This window comes from Eulemur rufifrons, chromosome 17 (assembly GCF_041146395.1).
Source record: "Eulemur rufifrons isolate Redbay chromosome 17, OSU_ERuf_1, whole genome shotgun sequence".
In the NCBI taxonomy this organism is placed as follows: Eukaryota; Metazoa; Chordata; class Mammalia; order Primates; family Lemuridae; genus Eulemur; species Eulemur rufifrons.
The window spans coordinates 21,626,911-21,648,133 of record NC_090999.1 but is presented as its reverse complement, the minus strand read 5'-3'; the positions used below and the strand labels follow the sequence as shown (position 1 = coordinate 21,648,133).

General features: G+C 36.2%; 1 protein-coding gene across 2 annotated transcripts in view; it reads left to right on the top strand.

Annotated features, from left to right (window-relative positions):
• Window positions 1-19,028, top strand: part of ZFR (zinc finger RNA binding protein) — an 84,018-nt gene extending 64,990 nt beyond the window's left edge. For both annotated transcript variants that reach the window (XR_011235924.1, XM_069492062.1), the window contains 3 exons: window positions 10,884-10,995; window positions 11,116-11,213; window positions 17,434-19,028. Coding sequence is in view for 1 of the 2 variants with exons in the window: in XM_069492062.1 (XP_069348163.1) it covers window positions 10,884-10,995; window positions 11,116-11,213; window positions 17,434-17,613 (390 nt within the window). In the remaining variant the exon portion in view is untranslated. The remainder of the gene's footprint in view (window positions 1-10,883; window positions 10,996-11,115; window positions 11,214-17,433) is intronic.
• Window positions 19,029-21,223: the final 2,195 nt, after the last annotated feature.

Sequence of the window (21,223 nt, the reverse complement as noted above, 5' to 3'; positions counted from 1 at the left end):
GCCCAGGGTTGTCTTTGAGAGAGTCATTCACGTATTTTAGATGGCATTCTCTCCTTTTGGCGTGGAGAGCCATAAGAACTGAGTGGAAAAGAGAACACACAGGAAAAAGGAATTGAGAAAGCATTGGCCATGGAAAGGGAAATGATGGGACAGAATGTCAAGAGGAATGAACAAAGGTGCTGGCTGATCTTTGAAATCATGTACATGTAACAATAAGTACACCAGTATTTTGATACTATAAAAACATACCAAAATGTCAGTATTTTCACATTTAAAAATACTCCTAGTATTCTTTATACAGTGGTTTATCTATTTTAAGGTTTTTTTCCCTCTCCTCAGACAATCAGTTCTACTGTATTCCTCATTAATAAATTACTAACTTTTGATTTGCTCTATATTTTCTATTTTCCTTGGGTTTATTTTATTATTATTTTACAAACATCTTGAGTTTGATGCTTGATTCATTCATTTACCCTGTCATGTAGTGGTGGTTTTAAAGCGATTTAAGGCTGAACACAGATTTTTGGCTGCATATATGTTTTCTCTTTATTTTCTATATAATCTGAAATTTACTGTGATATTATCTTTAAGCCAAGAATCGTTTTGATGGAATTTTAATATTCTGTATGGTTAAAGGGGGGTTGCTTTTGTTTTTGAAATTAATTTTGAGTTTTTATAGTATTGTGATCTAAGAAACGTAGTCTATTTGCAGTTTTTCTTTGTGGCCTAATATATGTTCAATTTTTATAAACCATGGCTATTTAAAAGAAGATGTGCTTTCAACAAGATATAAACCTCTTAGTCTGTTGAACTTCATCAGTCATTTTTTGCCTATCTTCTGTATACTCTCCTACGTGTTTTTTTGTCTGCTTCATCATCCTTGGACTGACAGGAGTGAATTAAAGTCTACTTCTTTTGTGTTTCTATTTCTGTTTGTATTTCCTACAGTTTATGCTTTATGTATTTTGTTGCAGTGATATTTGGATATAAACACTAATGACAGTTGTGTCAGCATTGTGAATTTGAACCTTTTGACATTATAAAGAGCCCTTCATTTAACGTTTTAGGCCATGAGTTAATAAGCTTGTCAATTTGTTAATACTGAGAACTTAGCTTTCTTTTTGCTAATGTTTCTCTGATAGGATTCTGTTTGTGTTTCCTTTGCCGTAATTTTTATCCTTTCCTTATTCTTTTTTTAAAATCTGTGAATGTGTTTTCCTTCTGATGATTTAGACAGTAAGAGGTTGCAGTTACAATTTTACATAGTACTCTCATTCATTGGTTTTAGATAGTGTCAATTTCTCATCAAAAAAGGTGAGAAAATTAGCACTTACACTTCTAACCCTTCTCCGTCTTCCTTTGGATTTTTTTTTTGTTATATTTGTTCAATTGTTTCATTTCTTTAAGTAATATATTCAAACTTGATTCTTGATTTATCTATCTTAATATATACTGATTCCACTAAGAAAATGTGGAAATTTATAACATACTTTTTTAAACCTTAAAAGTATAAAAGTAACATTTACCTTTTGTAGTTTTTATACCCTATAGTTGTTTAATGTTAGATCTATATATGTCTTTATTGGAGCTTCTTTCTATTTCTTGGTTGACTACATTTTATCATCAAATACTATTTTTTAAATTTCTTTCATGTTTGAGAATCTTTGCCAGTTGTCACTACTTTAATGAGAAATATTTTGTGAGGTAACAATTATTCCCTCTCCATTTGTTGATACTGTTCCATTACCTTCTGGCATTTATTATTACAGTCTGAGTCCAGCCTAATTTTTCTGCCCTTTTTCTACTGGCTGCTTAAAGAATTCTTTATTTGTCCTTGAATTTAGTAAGTTAGCCAAATTTTGTCTTGGAATCTAATATTCAGTATCAGTATTCTTTGAAATCTTTATGTCTTTTTGTCCTACAGCTTTGTTTTTTTCCCTCAGTAAGAGGGAAAATCAATTTTCTATTATATTTAATTAACATGATCCTCTGTTTTAGGGCCAATTACCCTATTGTTGGATTATCTTTGTCCTACATATCTGGTTTCTGTAATTGTTTTAATCTTTGTCCTCTTTTTTTCTTGTGTTCCCTGTGATTGTCTCTTTGGCAGTAACTTGGATTTCAGCCATGTCCTATTCTTTGCTGTTCATAATTCGTTTATGAGTTCTATAATGTTACTTTGCATTTCAATTTGCTTTATTAGCTCTGCAATCTTCCTTTTCATCTCAACTTTGAACTCTTTATTGATTTCATGTACTCATCAAGTTTTCTTAGATCAAAATATTAGCAGATTATATCTTTATCCCTATAAATTAAGAATAGATTTTTTTTTCTGGGTTTTTGTTTTGTTTGTTTGTTTGTTTGTTTGTTTGAAGCAGGGTCTCACTCTGTTGCTTGGGCTAGAATGCTCACTGCAGCCATAGATTCCTGGGTTCAAACAATCCTGCCTCGGCCTCCCAAAGTGCTAGGATTATAGGTGTGAGCCACAGTGCCCACTAAAAAATTTTTTCAGTAGACTTTATTTTTAGAGTAGTTGTTGGTTCAGTACAAAATTAAGTGAAAAATACAATTGACTCTTGGACAAAATGGAGATTAGGGGCACTGTCCTGCATATAACTTTTTACTCCCCCAAAACCAAGAGCCTACTATTGATGGGAAACCTTACTGTTAACACAAATAGTTAATTAAAAGAAAATGTTATTAAGAAAATCACAAGGAAGAGAAAATATATTTATTATTCATTAAGTGGAAGTGAATCGTCATAAAGGTCTTCATCCTCATCATCTTCAAGTTGATTAGATAGAAGAGGACGAGAAGGGGTCTTGCTGTCTCAGGAGTGGCAGAGGCAGAAGAAAATCTGCATATAAGTGGACCTGTGCAGTTCAAACCCATGTTTTTCAAGGGCCAGCCATGTAGAGTTCTCATGTATCCCTTGCCCCTGCACATGCATGGCCTCCCCACCATTAACATCTGGCACTAAGTGGTGTATTTGTTAAAATTGATGAAACTATATTGACACGTTATTATGGCCCAAAGTCCATATAGAATAGATTTTTCATCCCTGTTTTTCATGCCGTGCTCTGCACAAGCACAAAGATGTTGTGCAAATCTATTCCCATCTTTTTCAATACTTCTCCTTTTTCTTCCCCTGTGAGCTATGAGTTGAGGATTGTTTATGGAAAGTAGGTTTTGGCTACATACAGTCTTGTTAGCAGGTGTGTTCTGTGCTCTTCCCTGTGTCCTTACCAAATATACTGTGGAACTCTATATGAGGGAGTCTATTGGCACACCTTTAGCTTCAGGTTTCAAATCCAGGATGGATTCTTAGAGCCTTTGCCTTTGCAGAATCTGCTCTGTTTCCTGAACCTGTTTCACCATTTTTTTTCAGGAACAACTCATCCCCCGAACCAAGAGAGCATTTTGGATATGTGAAGCCAGTTTGGGGTCCTTGTGTTTGAGAGCTCATCATCTTTGAGCTTATTTTTTTCCCTACTTCTTTTACTCCTTTGGAAGTTCTTATTTACTATTTTTTCTTTTATCTATGTGTTAGCCAAGTGTCTGTTTATTATTGGAGATAATTAGATGTGGATAATTATGATTCTTCTGCTCTTTCCTTTTTTTTTTTTTTGTTGTTGTTGTTGTTGTTGAGACAGAGTCTCACTTTGTTGCCCAGGCTAGAGTGAGTGCCGTGGCGTCAGCCTAGCTCACAGCAACCTCAGACTCCTCGGCTTAAGCGATCCTTCTGCCTCAGCCTCCCGAGTAGCTGGGACTACAGGCATGCGCCACTATGCCCGGCTAATTTTTTTTCTATACAGATTTTTAGTTGTCCATATAATGTCTTTCTATTTTTAGTAGAGACGGGGTCTCGCTCTTGCTCAGGCTGGTCTCGAACTCCTGACCTCGAGCGATCCACCCGCTTCGGCCTCCCAGAGTGCTAGGATTACAGGCGTGAGCCACCGCGCCTGGCCTTCTGCTCTTTCCTTCACAGTCTTTAGGATGGCACATTCTAGTGCTTTTCTTCCCTCTGGTGAGATGGAAGGTGGTCAGAAGGGGTTTTTACTTTCAAGAAAGTTTCTTTTCCTGGTACTGCCTACAATGTGATTCATTCGTTCTCCAAATTGGAGGCTATTGGTGAAAGTTTTGGGATTTAGTTCGGTCAACTACCAACCGTACGGCATCTTCTCTTTAAAGAATCAAGTTAGGGCCTACATGAGAGTTGCCCAAGCAGAATAAACACTGAGTTTCTTAGAAATGTTCTCTCTTACTGGCCTTTTCCTCTGTTTGATTCAAACTGTTACATTTTTGCTTAGATAGCAGTAGTATATACATTCTAACATATTTCTTAATCATAATCATGTCAGAGGGGTAATAGATCTTGCCATTTAGGTCTGTGCTGTCACCATAAACAGAAATAACTTCTTGATTTTCATCAAAGAAATTTGAAATTCTTATGAACCTTATTATCTTGAATTTTATTTAGCCTTCATATTACTTAGAACAAATTTTTAAATAACAATGCCTGCTTTTATGGCCTTTCCTTTACCATTGCAATGAATATTAACAATGGTGTTCTTCCTTTAAATTAGTTCTATTGTCATGAATCAATCAATGGTGATGAAATAAAGAAAATATAAGTAGAATTGTGTTGTAAGATTGATCTGATGTCAGAATTGCTATGTGCTATCTAAACCTCTCTTAGAATAGTATACCTGCAGTAACTTACAAAAGGCATATAATTTTTTAAAATTTTTATTTATTTTATTTCTAAACAGTATATTAGGATGAGGAGTATTTCACAAAAAAAAAAAAAATCTGTCATTGAGCTGAGCACGGTAGTTACGTACCTGTAGTCTCAGCTACTTGGGAGGCTAAGGCAGGAAGGATCCCTTGAGCCCAGGAGACCAGCCTGGGCAACATAGACCCCATGGAGTTGGGAGTGGGATGTGGGAGATCTGCCACAGTATGGATGAATCTCCACAACATTTTAAGTGCAAGAAGTCAGACACAAAAGGTTATGTATTATATGATTCCATTTATACAAAATATCAAGAGTATAAATCCAAGACCCAGCGTGGTGGCTCATGCCTGCAATCCTACCACTTTGGGAAGCCGAAGTAGGGGGATCACTTGAGGCCAGGAGTTTGAGACCAGCCTGAGCAATGTAGCAAGAACTTGTCTCTACAAAAAATAAAAAATTAGCCTACAGCTACTCAGAAGGCTGAGGCAGGAGGATCACTTGAGTCCAGGCATTGGAGGTTACAGTGAGCTATGATGCCACTGTACTCTAGTACAGGCAACAGAGAGAGAGAGACTCTGTCTCAAAAAAGAAAACAATGTGAATCCATAGAGACAGAATGCATGTCTCTATGGGAATGGGGAGAAACTGCTTATTGGATAAGGAGTTTTACTTCGGGGTGATGGAAATGTTTTGGAACTACTAATAGAGGTCGTTGCACAGCGTAGTGAAGGTACCAAGTACTACTGCATCGTTCACCTTAAAATGGTAAATTTTATATGAATTTTACTTCAGTTATTTTTTTTTTTAAAAAAAAGAATGCTCTATCAAATGTAAAGGAACCATTCCCAAAGAAAAGTGGAGAAAACTGCTATAATTATACTTTCTGCCTAAAAAGCAGCTGAAATAGTTGAATTTAACTATTCTTTCCACATATTTTATTGGTTTTCAGGGGTATTTATAAGTAATATAGATTTTAGTGGTCGTGGCTTATAATAAGAAAGTTCTTGGCTGTCACTGGTAGAACCAGTGAAGAATTTTAAAATGATAGGACAATGACATCTCAGGACAGAGAGCTAACATTGTTTTAGCTTGCAAAAGAATCAGCAAATTTTGTGTGTGTGTGTGTTTGTTTTGTTTTGTTTTTTGAGACAGAGTCTCACTCTGTTGCCTGGGCTAGAGTGCCATAGCATCAGCCTAGCTCACAGCAACCCCAAACTCCGGGGCTCAAGTGATCCTCCTGCCTCAACCTCCCAAGTAGCTGGGACTACAGGCCTGCAACACCACGCCCAGCCGATTTTTTCTATCTTTAGTAGAGGCGGGGTCTTGGTCTTGCTCAGGCTGGTCTCAAAATCTGAGCTCAAGCAGTCCTCCCACCTCTCCTACCTTGGCCTCCCAGAGTGCTAGGATCACAGGCATGAGCCACCACGCCTGGCCAGAATCAGCAACATATACATGAACTTTATTATCTCATTCACTTTAACTTTAATATAATAACTCAACATTTAGATACCCCCTAACAGAAACCATCTTTAACTGCATACACAGCCCTGAATCCCCAAAAGCTGTAAGTAAACTTTTCCTCAGAAGATGTGACAGTTTTTTTTTTTTTTTTTTTTTTTTTTTTTTGAGACAGAGTCTCACTCTATTGCCCAGGCTAGAGTGAGTGCCGTGGCGTTAGCCTAGCTCACAGCAACCTCAAACTCCTGAGCTCAAGGGATCCTCCTGTCTCAGCCTCCCGAGTAGCTGGGACTACAGGCATGCACCACCATGCCCGGCTAATTTTTTCTATATATATTTTTAGCTGTGCATATAATTTATTTCTATTTTTAGTAGAGGTGGGGTCTCACTCTTGCTCAGGCTGGTCTCGAACTCCTGAGCTCAAACAATCCGCCCACCTCGGCCTCCCAGAGTGCTAGGATTACAGGCGTGAGCCACCACGCCCGGCCCGATGTGACAGTTTTTATTAAGACTTTCCATATCTTTCACCATATGAAATAAAGTGCTGTACGTATATTACAGAAGTACAGCATCCTGCAAATGAGCTTACAAATGAAAGTCTGTCATGCATTTATCAATAATCTATGTCAACTGTAATATATAAGTGGCTTTTTTATATACAGTTGCTTGTTGTAATGGTATTTATAAAATCCTGTTTTAATAGCACAAACATCTTTATCTGTAAAATGGAAATAATAGTAGTCGTGTCTACCTCCAGAAGGTGATGTAATGATTAGAATTGGTTAATTAATGGGAAGACATAGAGCATTGCTTAGTGCAGGATAAGCACTTAATAAGGGGGAGCTGTAATGGTGAAGAGGGTAACTGCTCCTACTGCTGTTAGTTAACCAGACCTCGTAGTGCTAGAAATTGTTTCCAGTCTGTTGCAAATAAGCAGCTGCACTGAATATTTTTTGTGCTTTTGTTAAGTATGATACCCCTATTGTAAATCCTTAGTACTGATGTTACTAGATTAATTAGTATATACCTTTTCAAATTTTGACAGAGCTTGCCAGTTGTGCTCTAAAAACGTTTCTGCTGGTTTATACTCCTGCCAGTGAAAGTGCCTGTTTTACTGTAATCTCATTAGATGTTTTTTTTTTTGTTTTGTTTTGGGCTTTTTTAAAAACATGGCTCTTTACCTCTACCAGAGCTAGAAACTAATATCCAAGGAAACCAGTTAATATTTTCTCTCTGGATCACCCACTGATAAAGGATACTTGTTGAAACAGTGGTGGTTAGGGGAAAAAATACTATTTTGAGTCAGAAAGACCTGGGTTCAAATTTCAGCTTTATCACCTAGATACTTGACTTTGGACAAAACTACTCAACCTCTTAAGTTTGTTTTTTTATTAAATCTTGCATTAAGTGAAATTATGCATTAAGTGGTCAGTTAACATGGTGCCTACCACTTAGTAAGGGTTATTCTTATTAAAACTGGAGATGAAAAGGAAAAAATACACTTTATACGTGTTTTTTAAAAGCAAATATTACAGGCAGGTACAGTGGCGAGCACCTGTAGTCCCATCTACTTGGGAGGCTGAGGTGGGAGGATCACTTGAGCCCAGGAGTTCAAGGCTGTAGTGCACAATGATTGCACCTATGAATAGCCACTGCACTGCAGCCTGGGCAACATATCAAGATTCTGTCTCTAAAACAAAAAAAAATATTAATAAAAGTTAAATTTTAAGCACTCAAATATTACAATCCTTGATTTTGAATTATTTAATATGTAGAGCATTTCTCTTCAATAATTGTAGCCATCAAGATGCTTTACATTATAGCCTGAAGTGTCATTTCCCTAATTTGATTCTGTTCATCTTTGATGCTGTCCTTTTACTTCTGAATGCGTATATTTCAGAGATCTCTTAACTGTAGACATCTTGCAAAATAACCATGTTGTTTAGGAAATTAATGTTTTCATTGCTTGCTTCACAGCAGATCTCAGAAGGCAAATAGATAGTTGACTTTTAGATTGTGTATGTTTAAGTATTAATATATTGAGTTTTTGATGTCTTGACATAACCTAAATTATAGCTGATTATTTCTTTTCTCATAACATTCTCTAAAAATACTCAGTAAAAATTTGAGGCATTTATGGCAAGTTGCATATTTTATGACTTCAATTTTATATTTTAAGCACAGCATCAATATTTTACTAATTATCCTTGATTTTGTTTATCACTGATTTGTCAGAGTTATTCTCAAATTACTTCATTTCATAAACATTTCCTGAGTATTTACTATATGCTGGCCACTCACGCTGTGCAGGGGAGTTCAGAATAAATGGCAGTGGCCTTATCCTCTGGGATCTCAGTCTTTTGTCATCTTAAAATATGAGAGATATTTTGTACATATACATAGAATTTTCTAGATGACTGAAGCTTATTTCTTAAAATAATGTCTTGAACATCTTCCTGCATTCTTCAGCTGAATAAACTGAATCATCTTCATCTTTTTCATTGCATTTATCATTATGAGCATCCATTATTTTCAGGGGTTTTTTCAATCTCTCATGCTGCCACTTGTCATTTTTTATAGCTGTTTATATGCACTGTTTTTTAAATTCCCATCTCTCTTAAAATGTATTCCTCTTTTGTTTGGGACTACAATATCCATATGTCCAAACTTTTTAGAATTAGTCTTATTTAAGCAATACTGAGAAATGGCTTTGGAGTGAATAGATCGACAAGAGTTTTACCTCTTGGTTAAGTCAATGAGCTTTTTTAGTGTATAACTAAAAGTGGATTCTCACTAACGTCTTCCCAGCTTCCGTTGTCATCTTAAGGATTTCATTGTGGTTCCAAACTATTTAGTTTCTTTGAATTGCTATTGGTAGTTTTATTTAAAATTTAAGCAAAGGCTATAGCATAGGTGAACCTTAAACATGACACTAAGTGAAAGAAAACACAAAAAGCCACATTTTGTATGGTTTCATTTGTATAAAACGTCCAGAGTAGGCAAATCTATAGAAATTGAAAGAGGTTTTGTGGTTGCCAGGCATTAGAGGAGTGAAGAATGACTGCTAATGGCTATGGGGGTTTCTTTTGGAGATGATGAAAATGTTCTAGAATTAGATAATGGTGACAGTTGAACAACTTTGTAAGTATACTAAATAATCCAGAATTGTTCACTTTAAGACGATGAATCTTATGTGAATGATATTTCAGTTTTTAAAAATTTAAGTGGAAGGCCGGGCGCGGTGGCTCACGCCTGTAATCCTAGCACTCTGGGAGGCCGAGGCGGGTGGATTGCTCAAGGTCAGGAGTTCGAGACCAGCCTGAGCGAGACCCCGTCTCTACTAAAAATAGAAAGACATTATATGGACAACTAAAAAAAATCTATATAGAAAAAATTAGCCGGGCATAGTGGCGCATGCCTGTAGTCCCAGCTACTCGGGAGGCTGAGGCAGTAGGATCGCTTAAGCCGAGGAGTCTGAGGTTGCTGTGAGCTAAGCTGACGCCACGGCACTCACTCTAGCCTGGGCAACAAAGTGAGACTCTGTCTCAACAAAAAAAAAAAAAAATTTAAGTGAAAACAAGTTTTGCTAATAGACCCTTCAAAATAATGGGTTGGCTGCTTTCTAAATTTATACTTTTACTTTGGTCTTTTATTCATTGGTTTAGAATTTGAGTCTCTCAAATATAATTTACAGTGAAAGCATAATTTGTATTTTCCTTAGGGATAATAGAAGTCTAGTTATGCCAAATGAAAATTTAGATAATACTCACTGTTTATAAAGAAAAGACAAAAGTGTTTTTTACTTAGTAGAATCTTATTCTGCTGTAACTCCCTAGCATCCTCATCAGTCTATAGCTGTGGTCCCCAACCCCTGGGCTGCAGCCTGTTAGGGACCAGGCTACAGAGCTCTTTCCCCCCACCCTGCCCCCCGTGGAAAAATTCTCTTCCGTGAAACTTAGGAGGGGGGGTGGTGAGCAAAGCTTCATTTTACAACCACTCCCTTCCCCATCTCTGGCATCACCGTCTGAGCCCCCCTCCCCATCCATGGAAAAATTGTCTTCCATGAAACCAGTCCCTGGTGCCAAAAAGGTTGGGCACCACTGGTCTGTAGGTATCAGAAAACAAAAGTATGTGAGCCCTAAATATCTAAAGAATTTTAAGAGCTGTCATATTTTAATAGTAAAGGGTAGCAATAATTAAAAATTTATTACTCTTTTGTATTTTTCTTCATTAAGCACAAATTGCAGAATCTTTTCAAAATGTATTTATTTATTTATTTAGACAGTGTCTTGTCTGTCACCCCGGCTAGAATGTCATCATAGCTCACTGCAACTCAGACTCGTGGGCTTAAGCAGTCTTCCTGCCTCAGCCTGTCTTTTAGCTGGGACTACGGGTGCAGCCAATTTTTCTATTTTTAGTAGAGATGGGGTCTCACTCCTGATCAGGCTGGTCACCAACTCCTGAGTGTAAGCAGTCCTCTGGCCTTGGCCTCCCAGAGTGCTAGGATTATAGGTGTGAGCCACCTCACCTGGCCTGCATGTTTTTATAGTATATGTAACCTGACTTGTTCTATGTAACTTCTTCCCTCTTTAAAATTTGTAATGATACTTCATAATTTGTCATTGTGTTTGAAAGTGAATAATTCCTTTGGCGTGTAAGCTGTTAAAACATACTTTTATGTTTTTAGGCTATGGAGTTATTAGTAGAGAAAGCAATCAGTAGTGCTTCTAGTCCTCAGAGCCCTGGGGATGCGCTGAGAAGAGTTTTTGAATGCATTTCTTCAGGGATTATTCTTAAAGGTACGTTTTACCTTTTTTTAAATGAAGTAAAATCTTTGCTTGTTTGATGGCTGAATAAGAGCTCTTCTTTTACAAATAGATAATGCTACTGCTCTTGTCTCCTTATTGTGATTGCTATAGGTAGTCCCGGACTTCTGGATCCTTGTGAAAAGGATCCCTTTGATACCTTAGCAACAATGACTGACCAGCAGCGTGAAGACATCACATCCAGTGCACAGGTACTAGTATTCCTAAGTCCAAAGCTTTGTTTAGCTACTGTCCTTTTAGATGACATTACTGTATAACGTTCATTCTTCTTCTTTAGTAAGTAAGCCCTTAGAGAGGGTATTTAAAAATTTACCTTTTACTAAATTTCACTAATAGAATCTTTTTTGTTTGTTTGTTTTTGGTTTTGGTTTTTTTTTTTTTTTTTGAGACAAAGTCTCTCTGTTGCCCGGGCTAGAGTGCCATGGTGTCAGCCTAGCTCACAGCAACCTCAAACTCCTGGGCTCAAGCAATCCTTCTGCCTCAGCCTCCCAAGTAGCTGGGACTACAGGCATGTGCCACCATGCCTGGCTAATTTCTTCTATATATATTTTTAGCTGTCCAGATCATTTCTTTCTATTTTTCATAGAGACGGGGTCTCGCTCTTGCTCAGGTTGATCTGGAACTCCTGAATGCAAGCAATCCTTCCACCTTGGCCTCTCAGAGTGCTAGGATTACAGGCGTGAGCCACTGGGCTCGGCCAAGTTATAAATTTAAGGGAAAAGAAATTTACCATTAGGAGCAGGCACTTAAAAACCAACAGTATGCATTTTTTTTTTTTTAAATGTGGCCTTGAAGAAAGTGGTCTGGTTTTAGGAAGTAGAAATGTTTTTATTACAAGTGAAGAAATTATAACTATATGATTCATTTATGTAACATTCATGAAACACCTGTTACAGAGATGGAGAACAGATGAGTGGTTTCTGGGAGTTAAGGATAAGAAGAGAGAATGAGGCCGGGCGCGGTGGTTCACGCCTGTAATCCTAGCACTCTGGGAGGCCGAGGCCGGTGGATCGCTTGAGGTCAGGAGTTTGAGACCAGCCTGAGCAAGAGCAAGACCCCCGCCTCTACTAAAAATAGAAAGAAATTATCTGGCCAACTAAAAATATATATAGAAAAAATTAGCTGGGCATGGTGGCGCATGCCTGTAGTCCCAGCTACTCGGGAGGCTGAGGCAGGAGGATCGCTTAAGCCTAGGAGTTTGAGGTTGCTGTGAGCTAGGCTGACGACGCCACAGCACTCACTCTAGCCCGGGCAACAAAGTGAGACTCTTGTCTTAAAAAAAAAAAAAAAGAAGAAGAAGAAGAGGACAGAATGGTGTGGCTCTAAAAAGAGTCTTGTAGCAATGGTAAAGTTGGGTACTCATCTTGATGGTGGTGATGCTTATATAACATAAGGCTGCACATGTGATAAAATTGTGTAGAGTGACACATGTGCACATATAATGAGTGCATGTGTAACTGGTGAAATCTGAATAAGCTCTTTTTTTTAGAAAAAAAAAAAAACAAAAATCATAGAAGGCTTCCATGAATAAGCTCCTACACTGTTCCAGTGTCAATTTCGGTTTGTTTCTTGTTGGCCTATAGTGCCCATGTTAATGTTTCTCTTTCTTTGTCTTTATCTTTTTTCCTTCCGTAATATTTACCTTTGTTGTTGTATACCTCCATATATCTTTTCTCCAGTGATCCTTTTTAAGTTGCTTCTGCCAGACACAGCCTTTGTCATTTATTAAAATCCTTTCTATAGGTGTACAACGGATCAACATACCTTTAAAACGGTAACATTTATAGGGTTAATTAATCTCCCCTCCTCATGCCACCCCAAAAAGGAAATTGATTGTAAAGTAAACATTAAGTCCTTAATGATATTTAAAATTCGAAGCTGTTTTTGGGAATAATTTGTGTCAGTCATTAAATTTAGTTTGCTTTTAAATAATTGCTGATTATATGGTAGAATTTGCTCTTCTTGTCAGACATTAGAAATACATACAAGCATTTTGGGAGGCTGAGGTGGGAGGATCACTTGAGGCCAGGAGTTCGAGACCAGCCTGAGCAGCAAGGCAAAACCTCAACTCTACGAAAAATAGAAAAATTTACCTGGGCATGGTGGCACATGCCTGTAGTCCCAGCTACTTGGAAGGCTGAGGCAGGAGGATTGCTTGAGCCCAGGAATGTGAGGTTGCTGTGAGCTATGATGATGCCACTGCACTGTAACTGGGACAACAGAGCAAGACTGTCTCAAAAAACAAAACAAAAGAAAAAAAACTCAAGAAATACATACAAACCGCGCACACAAAACAAGATTGTAGAGCACCCAAGCCTCAAATGTTAACTTGGTTTACTTATCGGAGTATTCCTCCATTTAGAAACTCCTAGTGTTAGAATAGCTGATGATCAGTAAGAATGTTCCCTGTGGTAGAAATGTATTAATATTCATTATCATATCCCAGATATCTTTGGGTATTTTCTATTAATGCAGAAGAAAATAGTATTTTATCTTTGGGAAGAACCTTTTATAAGTCTCTCAGTAAAGAATTAGTATATTATGATAAATATGCTTCATTCTCACCTTCAAAAGTTATCCATATAGCTTAAATGAGATAGAGAAACACCCAGTACTGGCAGAAAATCTCTAATAATTGTATACGAAGTAGAATGTTATTTAATGTCCTGACCACAGATAATTTTGAGACTTTCAGGATTTTCAAAGCAGGTATATGAGGCAAAGTTTTAAGGAACTGGAATTGTCTAATCTGTCTGGGGAAAAATTTTGGAACAACTAATTCACACATGAGTGACTGTAACCAGTAACTAGTCTGTATCTCAGCTGAAGAAAATAAACAGGGATTAAAAATATTCTGAACAGCAGCCACTTTGAAAAACAGGTTAGCAGTTTCTCAGGTTAAACATAGATTATCATATGCGCTAGGAATTCTTTTTGATTCCTAGGTATATGCCCAAGAGAACTGAAAAAAATACATTCACACAAAAACTTGTACAGGAATGTTCATAGCAGCATTATGCATAAAACCCAGAAAGTAGAAACAATGTAAATATCCATCAGCTGATGAATGTTAGGATAAGCAAATATAGTAAATCCATACAGTAAGATATTACTCAGCCATTAAAAGGAATGAATTACTGACGCATGCCCCAACATGAATGGACCTTGAAAACCTTAAGCTAAATGAAAGCTGTCAGACCAAAAGCCACATATTGTGTGTTCTTATTTATACAAAATGTCCATTATAGGCAATAGTAGTTCTCAGGGCCTGGGGGTAGAGGTGTTGGAAAGTAACTGCTGTTGGTTATGGTATTTCCATTTAGGGTGAGGAAAATGGTCTAGAATTAGACAGTGGTGATGGTTGAACAACATTGTAAGTATGCTAAAAACCTCTGAATTGTACACTTTAAAAGCGTGAATCTTATGGTACGCGAATTTTATCTCAAAAAAAATAGTCTGAACAATTTAGTTGGAAGTTATAACTGTATAGTGAAAGCTGCCATTTAATCAAGTGACTGTAAAACTTCCTTGAATAAATTGAGGAATAAATTAAATCATATTTCAGAAGTCCCTCTTGCTTCAAGATTTTATGAAATCTTTTGACATTGATGCCAAAGATAGTCTTTTTTTTGAGACAGAATCTCACTCTGGTGCTCGGGCTAGAGTGCCATGGCATCATCCTAGCTCACAGCAACCTCAAACTCCTGGGCTCAAGTGATCCTCCTGCCTCAGTCTCCCGAGTAGCTGGGACTATAGGCACATGCATGCCACCACGCCGGCTAATTTTTTCTATTAATTAATAAAGATGGGGTCTTGCTCTTGCTCAGGTTGGTCTCAAACTCTTGAACTCAAGCAATCCTCTCACCTTGGCCTCCCAGAGTGCTAGTATTTCAGGTATGAGCCACCGCACCCAGCCAAAGATATTCTTACATAGGCATCATCATGTAGTAAAAATCTTTTTTTATTCATGAAGTAACAAGGATTTTCTTTTTTTAAATCATAAGGATTTCAGTGTACACAGTGTTTTTATTATATTCATATTTCCACAGTGGCAGAAAATTAATTTGCTTGAGCTTGGTTTGTTGCTTAATGATCAGTATTTCAGGAACATATTCTCATAAGTTATCCAGCATTACTGTGATTTTGCAAATTAGCCTTTTTTAATTGTATTACTAGATAGTACTTTTTTTGTGTATTCCAAGCAAGAGATCATTTGGGCATTGTCTACTGTTAGGAAGCAGTTTAGACTCATTGAAAACCAGTTTGCAGTATTGGTACATTTTTAAGACTGCTTGTAGTAAATACCAAATCCTTCTGGTTGAAGGTAAATAAACAGTCCATTTAAGTGATATTAGCATCATCTTCAAGGCTTAGAATTATAGTGAAAGAAGAAAATGAGATAAAAGATAAAAGATAAGATGATGGGGTTCAATGCCAAAGTTTGCTTTATCTTGTCTTACCTTAGACAACAATAGGGTCTCATTTTGGCTCTGAGTTCTGCTGACAGCTTGATATTAATTAACATTTAGTATGAACCTTTCCCCTTCTCCCTTTGTTAATTTAAAAAAATTTTTGAAGAATTAAATCAAAATTCCGGTGTGGTGAGGAAGATAAAGCTTAAAAAATTGATTTTAATTTTCAACTGGAAATATAAGAAAGTTGCCAAGAAAAGTTCAACTCTGCCAAATATCAAAACATCCTATAAAGCAACAAAAATTTAAACGATATAGTTGTGGCACAGAAGTAGACAGATAAACCTTTAGAATGGATGAGCCTAGAACTAGACCATTAGGTATAAGGGGGTTAATGTATAACAAAACTGACACTTCTAATCAGTGGGAAAGGACAAGTCATTATTGAGATAATTGGCTAATCATCTGAGGAAAAAAGATGCATACAAATTATCAAAGTATCAAGAGAAATATAATTTTACATAGGAAAGATCTTTTTAAGCAAAATGTAAATATAGAAAGCCATGAAGAATTATCAGAAATTTTGCATAGTATCTTTAAACCTAAGGCAAATAACAATCAGGTATTGTTTGGCCCATCATATTTATGAGTTTTTTTTGTTTTTTTGAGACAGAGTCTCACTCTGTTGCCCTGACTAGAGTGCGGTGGCATCATTATAGTTCATTGCAACCTCAAACTTCTGGGCTGAAGTGACCCTCCTGCCTCAGCCTCCTGAGTAGCTGAGATTACAGGTGTGAGGCAAATTTTTCTTTATAGTGGAGATGGAGTCTCCTTTTTGCTCAGGCTGGTGTCAAGCTCCTGACCTCAAGCAATCCTCCTGCCTCTGCCTCCCAGAGTGCTACCGTTACAGGTGTGAGCCACCACACCCAACTGAGAATTTTTTTTAAGGTACAGTATCCAGAATGGGGAAGCAAACTTGCATACACATTATTGGTGGATAGTTAATTAGCATAATGTTTTTGGAATTCCATTGGTCGGTTTCCAACAATTTTACATGTTCAGCAGTTCTTCTGCATAAAAGTTCATTCTACAGAACTTGTCACTTAAATGCACAGAAACATCTTTAGACAGTCATTCATTGTAGCACAATAATAAAAATACTGGAACCAACCCACTGTTTACCAATAGAAAATTAGTTAAATAAGTTTGGTACATCCACATGAGTATAACCGCAGTTCCTAAATTATATGCTCTCTACTACATGCCTAGAGAGGCCATCACCAAACACTCTATTAAAGCAAGTATTTGTCTCTTCTCTGTGGGATCTCAAAAAAAAAAGAAAAAAACAAACAAAAAAACAAGTAGCTCCCATTTTTCAACATCCTGCTTGTTTCCTTGATGTCACGTCTCATAATTTGTAGTTAATTTATTTTTATTTTTCTTGTGTTCGTTTCCATTAAATGTTGAGCTTCATGAAAACAAAAACTTTGCTTATCATTTATGCTGTAGCATAATAAGTGCTTAATTAGGCATCTGTTAAAGTGAACAAGCATATGAATGAATGGTTAAATGAAAAAACAAATTGAAGAAGCCTGGTTCTCTTTGGAAGGTGGGCATGCACCCTGTGCCTGAGCCCTGTATACTTGAGCATCCAAAGAAAAAGTGGGAAAATATGTAAATATGAACAAAAGAAGGGCTCACTCAGTGACACAGACTTTTTTTCTTTTGATGTATATTGTTTCAGGACAATTTTTTTTTAATGTAATGCTAAATATATTTAAACAAATATTTTTTAACTTAATGTTTTAGAAAACAAAATAGCATGCACCTAGAAAAGCCTGGAAATAAAAACATCAGAATATATGGATTATTGCTGTTGCGAAACTAATTCATTGTTCTTTCATTAAACATTTTTTTATATTATATGGGGGCTGTAAATGTAATAATTACTATTTGGGTTTTTTTAATTAACTCTAAATTCTGACTCTTTTTGTTGCAGTTTGCATTGAGACTCCTTGCATTTCGCCAGATACACAAAGTTCTAGGCATGGATCCATTACCCCAAATGAGCCAACGTTTTAATATCCACAACAACAGGAAACGAAGAAGGGATAGCGATGGAGTTGATGGATTTGAAGCTGAGGGGAAAAAAGACAAAAAAGATTATGATAACTTTTAAAAAGTTTCTGTAAATCTTCAGTGTTAAAAACAACAGGTGCCCGTTTGTTGGCTGTTTTTCATTCATAATAATGTCTCCTTTGAAAAATTTATCAAGAATTTAAAGAATTTCATGGAAGAACCAAGTTTTTCTGTGACATTAAAAAGTTAATGTACAGTGTTAGGTATTATATGAATGGAAAGACACCAAAAAAAAAAAAATTGTGCTCTAACTAGGGGGAAAACAGTGGTTCAGATTTTTTTCCCCATTATTTTTGTTTTATTTTCTGGTTACCCTAGCTCCCCCACCCCTCCATTTTTGTGTCTTTTATTAACTAGTGCATTGTCCTATTAAATCTTTACTGTATTTAATGCAGGATTTGTTCTTCAGTTGGCTCTGTGTATTTTGATATTTTTATTTAGAGGTTTTGTTTGCTTTTGACACTAGTTGTAAGTTACTTTGTGTTACCCCTTAATATTTTACAGCAGTACGTTTTTTTGTAACGTGAGACTGCAGAATCTTTTCTTTTGCTCTGTATGTGAAGGATTACAACACAAAAAGTTATTCTGCCATTTGAGTGCTCAGAACTGAATGTTTCTGCGGATCTTGTGGCATTTGTCTCTCTAGTGTGATATATAAAGGTGTAATTAAGACAGATTTCTGTTAATCTAATCAAGTTTGCTGTTAGTTGTGCATTAGCAGTATAAAAGCTAATATATACTATATGGTCTTGCAACAGTTTTAAAGCCTCTGCATAACTGATAATAAAAATGCATGACATTTTTGTTTTTAATAGACTTTTAAAATTATAATTTTAGGTTTAACACGTAGATCTTTGTACAGTTGACTTTTTGACATAGCAAGGCCAAAAATAACTTTCTGAATATTTTTTCTTCTGTATAAGTGGAAAGGGCATTTTTCACATATAAGTGGGCTAACCAATATTTTCAAAAGAACTTTATCATTGTGCAACTAACAACAGTAACTAGCCCTTAATTATAGTGACAGCTCCTTATTGGTGTGTGTGAGATTACTCTAGCAACTATTACAGTATAACACAGTTGAATGATCTCCCCCATACACCCCATCACCCAGATAATTTACAGTTCTATTAACAGGTTGGTAAAGTATTACTGATAAAAAATTATCTAAGAAAAAAACAGAAAATTATTTGGTGTGGCCATCTTACATGCTTATGTCTCCTACACAAAGCTAAATATTCTAGCAGTGGTGTAATGAAAAGTTACATCTTACTGTTGATGTATGTATGCTCTGGTACGCAGATGTCATTTTGTTGTCACAGCACTACAGTGAAATACACAAATAAAAACAAATTCATGTAATGACTTAAATGTATGGTATGTTAGAGTTGACATCATAAACTACTTTTGCTTTGAAATGACATTAAGGCTTCAGTAAAATCATATTCAAATTTATTGGGTACTATATTTTGTTATTCCTAACAAATGTTTATGGCATGAGCACACAATTTCTAGAAAATTTTATAATTCAGTACCATATTGGTTAAATTTCTTTCTAGAGTCAGGGTCAGAGTCTTCCCCCAGAGTCTTAGAGGGCCAGGAAACTGTAGGAGACCACTGGTGAAATAGGACAGGAGACTCGGGCTTTTCTCAAATACCAGTTAAGTATCGCTAAATTCAAAATCCAAAATGCCTCAAAATCCAAAATTTTTTGAGTACCAACATGACATTCATTGGAGCTTTTCGGATTAGGGATACTCAACTGATACAATGCAAATATTCCAAAATACTTCTGATCCCAAGCATTTTGCTCAACCTGTATTATCTGTATAACTTGGGCAAGCATTTTTTCTTTCTTTTTTTTTTTTTTTAATATATTTTTACTCTTTCTGGATCTCATTTTACTCTCCTTTGAATATTTTGTCATCCAGTAAAATTTAGAGTTCTGTTTCTCACAGCTCTCTTAAGAGAAGGAATCAACCTTTATTACACACTGATTGCAGGCACCCTTATAGGTCTTTTTACATGTTTTCGCAGTAAAACTATCATGACAGTGAGTGAAGATGCTATACTTCTTATTTTCCAATTGAAGAACCTGAAGTCCAAAGTAGCTAAAAAATTAAAAATCATACATCTTATTTATGATGTCACTATTTAAATGATATTGAAATTGAGACCCAAGTTTCAAAGTTTGTGTCAGCCCTTTGTCAGGCTGCCTCCTTCACCTTCCAATTATGTTCTGAAAATGTTTTTAGCCCATATTTCAAATTTTCGCATTTGAGGCTAGGCATGGTGGCTCACACCTATAATGCCAGCACTTTGGGAGGCTGAGGTGGGAGGATCGATTGAGACCAGTAGTTCAAGACCGGCTTGGGCAACATAGTGAGACCCCATGTCTACCAAAAAAAAAAAAAAAAAAATTGTGTTTGGATGTCTTCATCCAGAAATACAACTGGTACTTAAATCTTTTACTGAAAGTTACTGCTGTGTTTGTTTTTCACATAGTTGCTATCATAGCTGTGGCTAGAGCCACATTAACCATCTTGTATGAAAAAATAACTTGGATTGAATATTGATGTCTTCTGCTTTGACAGTTCTTTAAACTCTATAGTCAAAAGAAGCATTGGTGTGACAACCCTGCTAATGCATTCTTGAACCAGTTTTGGCAACTGATTTACCTATCAGTTATTCTCTGTGTCTCAGACTGGCTTTCAGTGTTACTAGTGCATGCTTATGTTATTATAATTTAATGATAACCCAAGTAAAACAAATTGATTCTCACCCTCCCCCAATTTATATAATGCATTCTAAATTTGATTTTTCTTTAATTTTCTTAACAATTATGATGTTTCTTCTTTCTTTGAATAAGCTATAATTAAAAATGCAGAATTGTATGAACAACATAAGGAACAGATATCTGATTTTAAGTCAACAGCTGTTAAGATTTTCTACTTGTTGACAAAAGTGGAAATCTTGTTTTGCATGGTCATATTAAGTTGTCAATATACGTTACGAATTTAAGTTATAAACAGTTCCTTTAATGGACCCACTATTTTTTACAAAGAATTTGACAGTTATTTAAATTTTTTCCCAAAAAAGGGCAAATATTGTAGGGTCATAAAAGATACTGTTTATAGCAGTGGTCTCAAACTTGACTGTTCATGAGAGCCATCTGGGAAACATTTTAAAAATTAAGATTTCTAAGCCCTGATTGCAAAGATTCTTACAGAAGCAGGCCAGAATAAGCCTTAGAATCTTTATTTTAAAATGGCATTCTGTTGAGTGTTTATTTGAATAGATGGCTCATACATATGCTAGGAGATTCAACAGGTATAAAGTGGGATATAGCATAAAATAAACATTTGATATTCTACCTCACCTTGGGTTCCAATTATGTTATTCCCCTTCCCAGAGGCAGTGTTCGCTGTTTGTTTATCCTTCCACAGATGATCTGTGCACATGTTAGCATGAATGTATGCATCCTTTGTTCTTCAAATGTCACACAAATGACAGCATGCTGTGTACATTGTTCGGCACCTTGCTATTTTTCATTTAATGTATCTTGGAGTCTTGGAGGTTTCATATCAGTAAACAGAGAAACAATTTTTTAAAAAAACACTGCACAGTGGCTTACATCCATAATCCCAGCA